The sequence below is a fragment of the Charadrius vociferus genome, unplaced genomic scaffold, assembly GCF_000708025.1.
Source record: "Charadrius vociferus isolate BGI_N301 unplaced genomic scaffold, ASM70802v2 scaffold90, whole genome shotgun sequence".
Classification (NCBI taxonomy): domain Eukaryota; kingdom Metazoa; phylum Chordata; class Aves; order Charadriiformes; family Charadriidae; genus Charadrius; species Charadrius vociferus.
The window spans coordinates 6,277,972-6,290,633 of NW_009647222.1; the positions used below are offsets into that span (position 1 = coordinate 6,277,972).

At 38.8% G+C, this 12,662-nt stretch overlaps 1 protein-coding gene across 1 annotated transcript in view; it reads left to right on the forward strand.

Moving 5' to 3' along the window:
- The first annotated feature begins 1,155 nt into the window (after positions 1–1,155).
- The window catches only part of SOX5 (SRY (sex determining region Y)-box 5), a 254,825-nt gene continuing 243,318 nt past the window's right edge, over positions 1,156–12,662 (forward strand). Inside the window, 1 exon segment of the mRNA XM_009879668.1 lies at positions 1,156–1,386. Within this exon segment, the coding sequence (XP_009877970.1) occupies positions 1,156–1,386 (231 nt within the window).

The window sequence follows — 12,662 nt, forward strand, 5'->3', positions numbered from 1 at the left end:
CGATGCCTGTAGGATTTCTTACTTCTCATTCTACTCCTTATTACAGATGCCCCTGCTTAGCACAGTGGCCCATTATGCCATCCATGCACATACCCTGATTTTCATGAACAATGTTGCTGTAATTAATCCCAGAAGTCGTCTGCATTTTAATACTTCAGTGGACCCCTTTATTTTGAAGACCAAGCCTGAAAGTGTTCTGGGTTCAGATTGTCCTGTAAGATTTTCAGTAGTGCCTGGTTTGGATGAAAACTGGATTTTCCGAAGACATAAGGATTCTTTTGGTCTGTCTAAAAGATGAAGATAGTTATGTGCTATCATAACAGTGTTATCAGACAGTGTCAAATAATTTGGAACATGGGCCCGAATTTTAAGTCAGAATTGGTGTGTGATTTTTACGTTGTGTGCTCTGTGTATCTTCCTTTTTTTATGTAGACATAGGTGCAAATTACATTTACATGTGTGTTTTCCTGATCTGGCTATAGGCAGGAAGTATAGGGTATCTTGATAGCAAATCTTTATTCACTTAGTACAACCCTGAATTTGTGTTGTCAAAAAGCTTAGATTGTTAATGTCCAAATGTTTAATTGCTTAGGTATCCCAGATCTACGAACCTGAAAAAATTCTTGCAACATGACTGTAACACTCTGTTGTTCACATCGGTGAAGTTTTATAAACACAGATGTTTTGGCTTGCTAGCAAGTTATTTTATTTTATTTCACTTCATTTTTTTATCAGTTATGGTTAAATACATGCGGATGATTATTCCTTAAAAGCTAAGTTGACAATAGCTTGTATCGGGAGACGTTCTATCTTCTTACAGTCTCTTGCAAATGCAAAACCAGATGGGTATTTTTTTAAAGGAATTGCATTTCATTATACAGTCTTCTTAGGTGAATTTTCATGTTTAAGAAGCCAGAATACAAGAGAGTGCTATATTAGTGTATTATTCTCACAACAAACAAGCCACTGTTCTGTTGCTACCTGCTTGGCCATTGTTCCCAATTGTGTATGCTTTGCAGTGGTATTTGGATGGTTTCCTGCTCTCTGCCAGCACAAAAAAGGCATTTCTGTTACAATGGCCCCTAACCACACAATGACGGCATTAAGGATTTATTTGGAGGTTTCATTATTTTCTCCTCTTTTGTTCCTTCCAGGATGTCTTCCAAGCGACCAGCCTCTCCGTATGGGGAAGCAGATGGAGAGGTAGCCATGGTGACAAGCAGACAGAAAGTGGGAGAAGAGGAGAGTGACGGGCTCCCAGCCTTTCACCTTCCCTTGCATGTGAGTTTTCCCAACAAGCCTCACTCTGAGGAATTTCAGCCAGTTTCTCTGCTGACGCAAGAGAACTGTGGCCATAGGACTCCCACTTCTCAGCACAACACAATGGTAGGTTTGCTAATGGTCTATTGTGCTTACATCCATTCTTTGAATTCTGCCTCTACAGTAGCTTGGCATCCAGATCTGTACTTTATGGAGTGTACAACGCACAGTTACACGTACAGAACATGCTACAATAATGTGAAAGCTTTGATCTAGCTGGACTGCCTTTGCCCTCCACTACAAATGCTAAATCACTTGCAGTGCAAACTCCACTTTTCCTCACCTTTGCCCGCTGGCATTTAGGGTGCTAAAATTTTTTAGCTACAGTGATGTGAATTTGAAGTGTATGTGCTCAGCAAACAGTAAATGGGTTTGGAACACTGTAAGTGAGAGTCATGTTTGGCATGGTGTCTGAAATATCACCCCAATGCCAAGTTTATGCAATAGTAAGGCACGAAAGTCTGTATAAAGGGTAAAAAAAGCAACTTTGGATTTTGCTGGTTTTAAAAATTCATATCTGATGCGTATTTCTCATGCCACAGATACCTACAAGAAAATTTGCTGTGCTGATGGAATTAAATCAGCCTACCGCTTTTTCACTTGTGAATTCCCACCTTTTTGTGCACTTTACAAGTGACACAGTGCACTTAATTCATTATGTTTAGCAGCCCACTGAAAGTCCAGAACTGGCTTTATCTAAAAGCAGGCAAACAAAAAGAACAAAAAGCAATGCCGTGTTCCTCAGTAGTATCGTAGTGTCACTATTGTACCGTGATGTGTTTGGGCCCTTCCTGCAGAGTACTGTGATACGTTTCTATAAAGATTGAAAGGTGCAGGGAAAGGCATCGAAACCCCAGGACTTAGGCACCTCGACAAAGCTGAGTATTGTGAAAACACTTACACAGCCCTTGCCTGTTTACAAATTGACTGTAACTTTTCTGTTAGTCCCCCACTTTGACAAGGGCAGTGACAATTTCACTTTAAGTGAAGATAATGAATGGACCTGCATATTTGAAGGCTTTTAAAAAGGCATTGCAAAATAGGTGATAGCGTACTCTCATAAAAGCCTGCAACAGCTCCACAGTGGTATTTAAGCCCTTACAGCTCATTATGCACATGTAACAAGCCCTAAGTAAAAAGCCTTAAAGATTATTATTTCTCATAGGACCAAGTCACTGGATATTCACTGATGCTGCTCTCCTCGACAAAATAACTCGCTGATCACAATCCATTTTTCTTCCTTTGTGGTCTAATGCTTAAATTCAAACAGGGGTTTGGGATATTTAATTTTACTTTGTTTTATTGCAACTTTAAATGAAGAAAGAATGTCATTGGAGAAATTTCTGATGGGCAGATGTGTCATTATCTTTTTATAGCTTGTTTACTTCTCATCCTTTACCATATGTTTTTATGGAGACGTAATTCTTTAATATACTGTTCCAGCCAATGGGATGTTAGGGTATGTAACTGGTGTATGAGCTTTGTTTTATTTTGGCCTATTTTAAGATAGTGTGTTGAAGATAAGGGGTTGTTCCTGACGACATTTAAGTCACTAGATAAACTTGTGGTGACACCAGTAGTGTAGAATAGTAGCGTACTGAAATAAAACATCATTGTCTTCTAAGGAACCCAGCATGAGTATTTTAACTACGCCTCACTGAAAAATTTAACTGCTCTTTAACTGATTTTAACAAATTTCTTTATTAATTTATAGTTTTTGAGACCAAAAAGTTTAGCTGATCATCCAGTGTGACTTCCTGCTATGAAGGTTGTATTTAATGTGATCTCAATACAGTGTGTTCTGTGTCTTTATAATACAAGATACAGAATTATTGCATGTTTTGGACAGTTTTGCTGTAGTACTGAGAAGCTGTAGGCTTACATGAAGCATGTTTGGGGGGTTGTAGGGACCAGTTTCGTCTTCATACATATTTAAGAAAATTGCCAGTTTGTATGAATCTGACATTTTTGTAATATCTGTCTTTTAGTGAGGAATGTCTTGTAAAAATCATCATCCAGGTAGGTCAGAAAGGATGTAGCCTGTGCGTCTCCAGAAAGAAAGAAGTGATCAGTGTAAGGGAGTAAAATATACATAATCACTCCCTCTGCTGTTGTGGTACATAGTTATAAGAAGGAAGTAACTGAACCTAATGCTTGGATAACTTTTAGATGACTTCAGTTTGGGTGATTAGCAGTTACACAAGTCACTCCCAGAGAGTATTCACTTCGGCAGCATTACAGAGGTCATTTTAATGCTATTTGAATTGACATTCTGTGCTATTTTATAGTCTCTGGGAAGCAAATCCAGGTGTATGCACATGTACACACATCGCCACAGTGCGGTCCAATACAGTTTTATTGATAGAGCTCCAGCAGTGTGCCTCACACTTCTTAATAGCTTGTCAGCTATACTACTACACCTACTAACTGAGCCTGCAAGTGACTATGGAGTTCTCGTTTTGCAGCCACATGCTGTCCTTAGCAGGGTACACCTTTACAGATCTCTCCAGTGCCCGATAACACAGGGTCAGACGTACAGCCAGTCTGAAATCATGTAGTTCATCACTCTGGTGCACCCCTCTAAACCATACTGCTTTGTGCATGATTGTTGGCTAAGACTCTTCTCTGAAGGGATTCTTAGATAGACATGGTATAGATCCAGAGAGATCTTTCTGTGTTGGCTTCCATGTACGATACCCATTTGGCTTAGAGAACAATCTCAATGGAAGAAAAACGCAGCCAGGGGGACTGGAAAAGGTATGGAATTGCACAGCTTTGTCTCATCAGTAGGCTGCGTAACTGAATTCCTCTTGTTACCACAGCCATCCCTGTCTCCTTGTATTCTGCCTCAGCACTGCATCGTGAAGGGACTGTTGGGAAAAGTATTTCAACCTTGAGAATCAATTTCTTGGCCTCGCTTTTCTAGCTGCTAATTTACCCTCTGTTTCATAGGTTACTTCCAGCTGTGCTTCCTTTTACAAGTCCCGCCAGCAGGGACATCTTAGGATCCTTAAGGTAAAGGGCTGATTGCAACAGAGTGATACTCAACAGTTTACCCAACTTAAACTTTTGAAAATTTACCCTGTTGCACTTCGTGAAGTTGTAACTACTGCTAACTTAGAGATGGAGCTCGGAATGCTGGGTAATTTTTTTATAAAAGGAGGGCAAAATCCCTAGAAAGAAATCTTCAAACCTAACCAAAATTGGCAAAAAGGTTGCAAACCTCATCTTCCCATCAAAATGAACAGGGTATTTCTGAGGATGCTGGAACTGCAGCCAGAGAAAGGTTAGTGCAATGGGCACAAACTGAAACGCCGAAGGCTCCGTCAGAGCATCAGGAAATGCTTTTTGACTGTGTGGATGACTGAGCATGGGAAAAGGTTGCTCAGGGAGGTTGTGGAGTCTCCATCCTTGGATACTCAAACGCCCTCTGGACACAGTCCTGGGCAACCGGCTCTAGGTGGCTCTGCATGAGCAGGGAGTTGGACTAGATGACCTCCAGAGGTCCATTCCAACCTCAACTGTTCCATGGTTTTGTGAAAGGCAGGGATAACTCTATCCCAGATTCTCTTCCTCTTGATAGAAGAAACTAGATACTTATTGTAAGTAGGAAAGCACTTCCAGTGATAAGAAAAGAAACAATAATTTTTCGGACTTAAACCAAAAGCGCAGAAGAAAATACAAGACAAGTCATTGGACTTAGAATATATCTGAGGGTCCCCTTAGGACGTTCGTAGTAGGCCATAAGCTTAGTGGGGAAACACTTGAGGATTACAGTATCAGTATCCTTTGAAGAAACCTATTAAGGCTACAGTATTTGGATAGCGCAGATAGTTGTTAGCTCATCTAAGTTACAAGGCTTTATTTATTTCTATTTGTCTGCCTTATCGTGTTGATTTTGCTACCTCTCAGGACTACTGATCTCACCACCAGTGTCTGCGTGCTAGTTTCTGAAAATAACAGATGTCAAGGCTAAAAGCACTGATTAAAGTATACCTCAGGCATGGTATACTGTGGTCAAATTCCACCATTCTTCTTAACTGTAGAATATCAATCACATGCTGGATGAGATATTAAAAAAAAAAAAAAAGAAATTCTGACCAAAAGGTTAAACTGGTAAGGTGTAACTTTGCCATTGTCTAGTTGTTCCAAATTGCATGACTGCACTGCTAGCCCACGTTTGTCCTGCACTTTCAGTGGGATTTAGAATTCATTTTCAGCAGTGCTTTAAATTGATAGGAAATATTACAGTGCACCGTTAAGTTGCTTTATTGCTTCACACTAAAAAATGTTGCATTTCTGTGGTGAATGAAGTTATTCCTCTGTAACTTGGGAATAATATTAAGAAATTTTTTGTCATATTAAGAATAACAGCACTACTGGTCAAAGAGCTTACTGACACATTGCTTCATGCTTTTCCTGCTCTTGTCCAAAATAAAAGGTTGTTTTATGCTGTATTTGAATTCTTTTATCACGTACATCCTGGCCCGCACTTCACCTGTTGGTCTGTGGTCGTCAGCATGTGAATAGTATTGGATCAGAACAACATGCGGCTAGAGGACTTAGCTACTATTCAGAAGTTGTGAAGAGAATGGAAATCTGAATGCATATAGCTTTTTAAAAAGTCAAATAGGACTCTAATTATACTGAGCTAAAGAATGCCTATTAAAAAAAAAACCCAACACAGTGGTTTTAGAGAAATTTTAATTTCCAGTGTACCTTTGTGCATCAAGCTTAGGATAAGTTATTGTGATGGTACAATGCACAGTGTTGTGAACACCAGTGCCGTTATTGTGCCAGCTCTAATAATGAGAATTTCATTGTTTGGGGAGAGCAGTCTCCTACACTCTAGACAAAAGTGTAATTACTTTTGAACGATGTGGAATGTGCTCAGTTTAATAGCACAGAGAATAGATTCACAAAGATTCAGATAAAGCTAGCTTGGAAGCCATATGTGCAATGTGGCAGTATGAAATTGTTAGCAGGCACCATAATTACAACACACACACACATACACACACACACAATTTCACAGTTTAAACTATAAACTGTTGTTTTTGTAAGAGATAGACAGGCTTATCTGAACAAGACTAGTTCAATTAAAACAAAGCAGAAATGGTGGTAAGTTTGCATTTGTCTTTTTTTTTTAATGTTCTTTCCTTCCTCTCTTAATGGTAAATTGATATTTATAAGATGATGAAAATGCATTGTTACAAACATTGCATTGTAAATGTCATCACAAAAGTAGCACATGAAAGCAGTTTCCACAGATACAATTTCAGACTTGTGTCAGAGTTTGATCTCTTCAGTCTTTACACTTGCACTGTTTCAGAGAATGACTCTGCGGGCTATTAGGAAAGGGAACAAATAAAGAAGAATCAGCCAGGACCCATCAAAACCTGTAGAAGTTGCCTACTACATCATTTAGTGTGGACTCTAGAAAACTCTACGCAGATATTGAGAACCAGTCGTGATGGAGCCAGAAAAAGTTTTGATGCCTCTCGTATCTGCCTGACAAAGTATCTTGCATTTAAGCTATTGTAACCTGCTTGTCCTCCTTGTCATGATCTCTAGTCTTATGTCTCTCCAATCCTGTCCCATCTATGTATGTAAATAATGCTCATAGTATTTAGCAATTACTTGCAAACTACTTGTTTTGCAAGTAGTTTGCGAGTTCTGTATAGGGCAGGTAAGCAAAAAAAAAAGAAAAAGTTTTTGTTCTTCAGGTGAGCTAGGGGTCAAAGCTATAGTGCAATTCAGGAGAAGTATGCAGGTTTATGGAAGTTCCCTTGGTTTGTTCTACCACTCTCTTAATACAGTGAGTTTTGTTTACTTGGGGCCACGGAGAACCAGAGTGGATATATCATTCCAGCTGAAGTCAGTGGGCAGAAAGACTGGCTGAAGTTTGAGATGACCTGTTGGTGTTTTGATCAGACTCTGAAAGGTCCAAAGGTGGGTTAAGGGACAACAAATAAGTAATGAAGTAGGAAAATATTTTTTTTCCCAAGCAGGAAGGTTAGAACCGTATTTAAAAACAATAAATTAACAAATCAAGACCAGACTTATCTTCTTCTATAAATTGCCTGAAATACAGGGTGCAGATGACTGTAGTTTTTAAAGGCCGTGAAGAGAAGCGGAAACAGCAGTTGTTTGTTTTTGCTGAAGATCATCTTACTGTGAAGCAGTCACGTTTTTAATGGATTCATTTGAATGCAGTTAAGCAGAAAATAATCAACAGAAAAGTAAACACCTTTGTTTTATAGAAGTGCTGGGAACTGTATGTATCCATTGTTTGCAAGTGATTATATGCCTAGGAATCAATTCATTGACTTCATACTGGAAAATATCTTCATTTCAGCTTCTTGCATAAATACTAGTAAAATCTAGTTCAAGTAAATAGCTGAAAAATTCCACAGGAAAAAAAGATAGGTAAAACCATAAAACCCACAGTCGGTAGGAATATTTGAACCAGATGGTCTCTCTTACAATGAAGAGAAAAGAAGTATTAAGTGCACTATGAAAAAAATACGTAAGCCTTAAAAGAAAAAAACCCAACCATCATTATCTTTCTAAGCAAGGTAATCTGCCCTAGGACATCCACAGTGGACACAATTGTTTCATTCCAAATTAATATCTCAATCCAGACTGCCTTCAGTAAGTAGCTCAGTTTGGTCTTACACACATTTTCTGAGATCTGCTAGGTAATTTCACCGAGGATTGTACGTTTTTACTGGAAATAGTGCATTGGCACCAGCTCTGCCAGGTCAGCCTAGTGGTATGTGCAGCTTTCATGGGTTGGAAGTGCAGCAACGTGCCCGTTGGAAGTTGCAGCCAGTACCCAGAAGACTGGGATAATGATGTCTTCCAGAAGGAGGGAGGAGATACCAGAGATTTGGAACAAAATTTTGCAGCTACCAATTTGAGGAGCACTGGTGAAGATGATGAAGACTAGGGTATGGAGAAAGCCCCAGGAGGACTGCAAGATTAGCTTATAGCAACAATGTAACAAGACTACATTTAAGTGTTCCTGCTTCTTGATACAGCTCTTGCTTTCAGCAGTCAATCCCAGCTGTGACATAAGCTAGGTAGGATCTACGGTATCTCCATCCTACCAGAACTCAAGCCGTAGCTGTGGACTTCGTATAGTTTCTCCAGTCCAGGTCCATCACCTGTGGCACTCAAAATTGTTCTGAAGTGCTGCCCTTTTCTTTGGTGATAGTGAATCCTTATGGTATTGTAGTGAGGCAGAAACTCTGCTGCCAGTTACACACCCAGTTCTCCATGGTTCTGGAAAGAGAAGGCAACAGAAATGCAGTTAAGTTTTCATGCTTTTCCTTTCAAACGATGAAGTTACCTCCTTTGGCCAAGCTTTCTGCGCTGTTAAGAAGTTTGTGGCCTTGGGCTTGCAGTGTAACTACTATGAGAATACAGAGCAGCATACCAGAATTTCATACTTCTATCTGACCTGTGCTTCAAGGCAAGGCACGTGGGAATCAGTTGATTATGTTTTGCCCCCTGTGTAGTACAGATTTCTGCTTTTGCACACCACCTTTCTTCAGGACTTGCCGATTCATTTTAGAACTTCTAGAACATGTTCCCTGTGTGCTTTCCATCCACTCCATATGCTTTTCATATCTACCTTACTTCCTCTGAGCAACTAGTGTGGCTTTTTGCCTTTCTTTTCACTGTAGGTAAAAAAGCCTTTTTCTCTTATTTCCAGCTTTATAAGAACAATATTACTCTATTGCTTTCTGTCTGCTTTCAGTTGTCCTCTGGAAACCTTTTTCTGCCTTGCCCATTTTCTTCCTCTGCTTGTAGTAATATTTAACCTAGTCATTTTTATTATTTAATCCATTCTAAAGCCTTTTAGTAAATAGCTCATATGAAGACATTGCACAGTAAAAGAAAGTATTGTGCTATTTGCTTGGACAGAATGTCAATAAACTAGAGGATGGTTGTTTTTTGATATGCAGCTTTACTTTCAGTAGAGATATACCAAAACTGAAATGCATTGTGAAGTATTGGTCATGGTTTCTTGGATTTCAGGGTTGCAAGGAATCTCTGTGATTATCAGCTCTGGCTCCTAGAAGTGCCAGAACCTTCTGCTACACTCAGTACTCACAGTCATGTTTTATGGTCTCCTCTCTCACTGTCAAATGTTTGTGTCCACAGTTAGGAAGTTACCCATTGCAGTGACAATTTGAAGCATTTCTTTCTTTTCTGTCCTTTTAATGGCTGAGTGAAATGCTCTGTCATGTTTTTTGCCTTGTCTCTTTAAGTACCTTCTCTCAGGTTATGCAAATTTAAGTTGGATTAGGCTGTGCCAAGGCCGGCTTGCTTTTTCTAATTTTTCTTGCTACTGCTAATGCTTTTGCAGATTCACCAAAAGTAATGATGGTTGGAAGAATAATGAAAATGTGGCTTCAGGCAGTCGCGAGCGTTTTAAGTGCCATGTCATCCAGTCATGTTTGTTTTCTTTTACGGGCCTAACTACTTCCTCTTCTCTTGAGTACATCAGTGAAATACCATTGTCGTCTCCACTGTAATAAAGGGATGTATTAATTTTCTCTGGAGTGTCACATGCTGCAATGTTTCTGAACCAACCAATGTTGCGAAGTGTTTCGAGACAATTAAACGGAGGAAACAAACTTTCTTAAGTAAAAAGAGTCTTTTATGTCTGGGGTAGCAAGCTTGCCTGAATAGTTTGGCCAGCCACACTTTCAAATTCTCTTTACTACTGTTAAGTTCTTTGTTTCTTTTTCCAGTTTAGGTGCAGTTGTGTGACCAGATAATGCATTTTTGCTCTTCGCAGAGAAGTAGACTCAATGAATCCTGTGAATTTAGCGTCACTAGATAAACTAATGAACGTAACTGAGTGGTGTTTGTGCCCAGTTTAACTAAGGATAATTTTTGCCAGAGCAGTGTAAACGAGACTGTCATTATGCATGGAAATAGCTTGCTTCAGAATCCTTTTTTTTTTATGCTTTTAAAACTGAATCCACCCCAAGGAAAAAAAGGGCTATAAAGATCAACTTTTTGTAGTTTGTACAGGCAACAGGCAAATTATATAGATTGTCCGAAACATAGACCAATAAAATCTAACATCAGACCGTTATTATCTTTATTTATATTGTACCCAGAACATGATTTATTTTTATAGAGACAGGAAAAAGAAACATTCCTGCCCCAGAATGCTTAGCTTATGACCCTGTTCCTGCAAAATAATCTGGTTGATTGGAACCTAATGCTGATGGTAGCAAGAGGGAGGGAAGCAGAGGTCACTGACTATAACTCCTTCTGCACATAGCTTTTTGTAGGATTGGAATTTGATGACACAAAATAAGAAATATTATAGCAAAAGGTAAAATCTTTCTGACATCTCAAGTCTGAATTACTGCACTAGATTGTATGTGTGGCTATGCACTAAGTCGTGTCAGAAGTGGAAACTTGCATTGCTTATTAATATTGCTAGCCAGAAATAATACAAAATACCTGTGCTTCGCACCCTCCTCTATGTTGATTTTCAAATTGAATTTAAAGTGTGTGTTTCATCTCTGAAACTGTAAGTGAAACTTACCTCTTTCTCATTCTTTTTATTTTACACTGCTGCAGTTGTAATCAGGAGAGTTGCTCAGGTTTGGATCCATCTGTGTTCAAAGGCAATAGCATTTGCTGAGGTTAGCACCTAGCTGCACAGGATCTGTGGGGCTCCAGAAAACAACCCTATACAAATGCAGAGCTGGATTTAGGACTCTAGGAGAGAGTTAGCTTCTTGTATAATTTTTAGTTAAATTTATGGGGGGTTTATGGTATATCGCAACAGTCTGAATAGTAAATTTCTGTTGATTATATGTCTGTTGGAACAGTCAGAGAACATTTTGGCTTTCTCTTATATGGGATGGAAGTTAGCATAAATGTGGTCATTAAAACACAATGTCTTGTCAATCGCAGTGTCACTTTTGAGGTGGGGATTCAAGGGTGGTGACTAGCCAGATGAAATGTTTACAAAGAGTATGTCCAGAGGTAAGTCAGTAACTTCAGGTTTAACTTTATGGTTAATGGAATTAAATAGGGAATAGCAGAGTGGGATTCATTTTGTCCTAACGTAGCTTCTACATAGGACAGAAAAATCACACCCTAGAAGAGCCTATTTTTCTTCATAGGTTACAACTGGAGCTTAGGGTGACAAGCTCCACTGTTTATCTCTACAGTTTAGAAATCTGTAGTTAGACAATTTCAACCAAAGAAGCCTTGAGTGAGAGGTAATTGCGTGGCCAGAAAATTTGCTTTTTTGTAACTAAGTATTTGCTATATAGTGCTTACCTCTTTTGGGAATATAAAGCATTCTGCATCTCAGAGCTCAAAACACTCAACTCACTTGAGTTTGTGTCCTGCATCTGGCTGATGTTAGTGTGAGTCCATGGTATATTCTTTACTTTTATAAATATAAAATTTGCAAATAACCCTTTTTTATTATACTTAAATTTTTTATTGTCTTGACACAGACAGTAATACACATAGAGTGTGAGGGAGAACAGATTGATCATTCATGATAGTTACATGTTTTTGTTTAAATTCGTTTGAAACCAATTTGATAAATTCTATTGGAAAACAATTTTTGGGATTTTATATATCTAGAAGCAGAATTGAAAATAGAGTGATTCAATTCTGCAAAGAATACATCTGTGGTAGATGATGTACTTTTCCTGTTTGCTTGTGGCCAGTGTAAACTTAGCTTTTGGGCAGAGACCATAGCTTCAGTTTTGAAGCTGTCAACATGAGTATTGGGTAATATATTGACACAGGGCCACAGTGAATTCTCTAGTTTTCCATGTGGGTAAACTAATTTGACTGAAATCTTTCATTTATACTTAGAGCTTGTATCTTTATTTTGCTCTGTAAAATACCACAGGCAGTTGTTGGACTCCCTACTTGTAATTTCATAAATATTAACAAAAATGGCAAGTTTTCAGTTTACTAGCTGAAATTAGACTGTGTTCCCAACTTTCCAGTTGTTGATTTATCATTGGCGATTTACTTCTCTTGTCTGTGCCTTAATTTATACGCTAGTACAATGGAAATTATACTTGTCCTTCATCCACGATGGTCTATGGTCTATGAGTATTTCCAAACTCTCAGAGATTTTTAAATGCCATACAGTGAGATTGGGGTTCAGTTCACCAAAGTTTAGGCACGTAAAAGTTGGGTGTCTGGGCTCTCCTCACAGTTCAGGGGAAAAGATAACCACCCTCCTAGAACAACCTTTCCAATCTTAAAATAAGCATCTAAGACAAGAAAGATGAATTGCCCTCTGAAAGTGCTTGTCTATTGACTATAGAGGG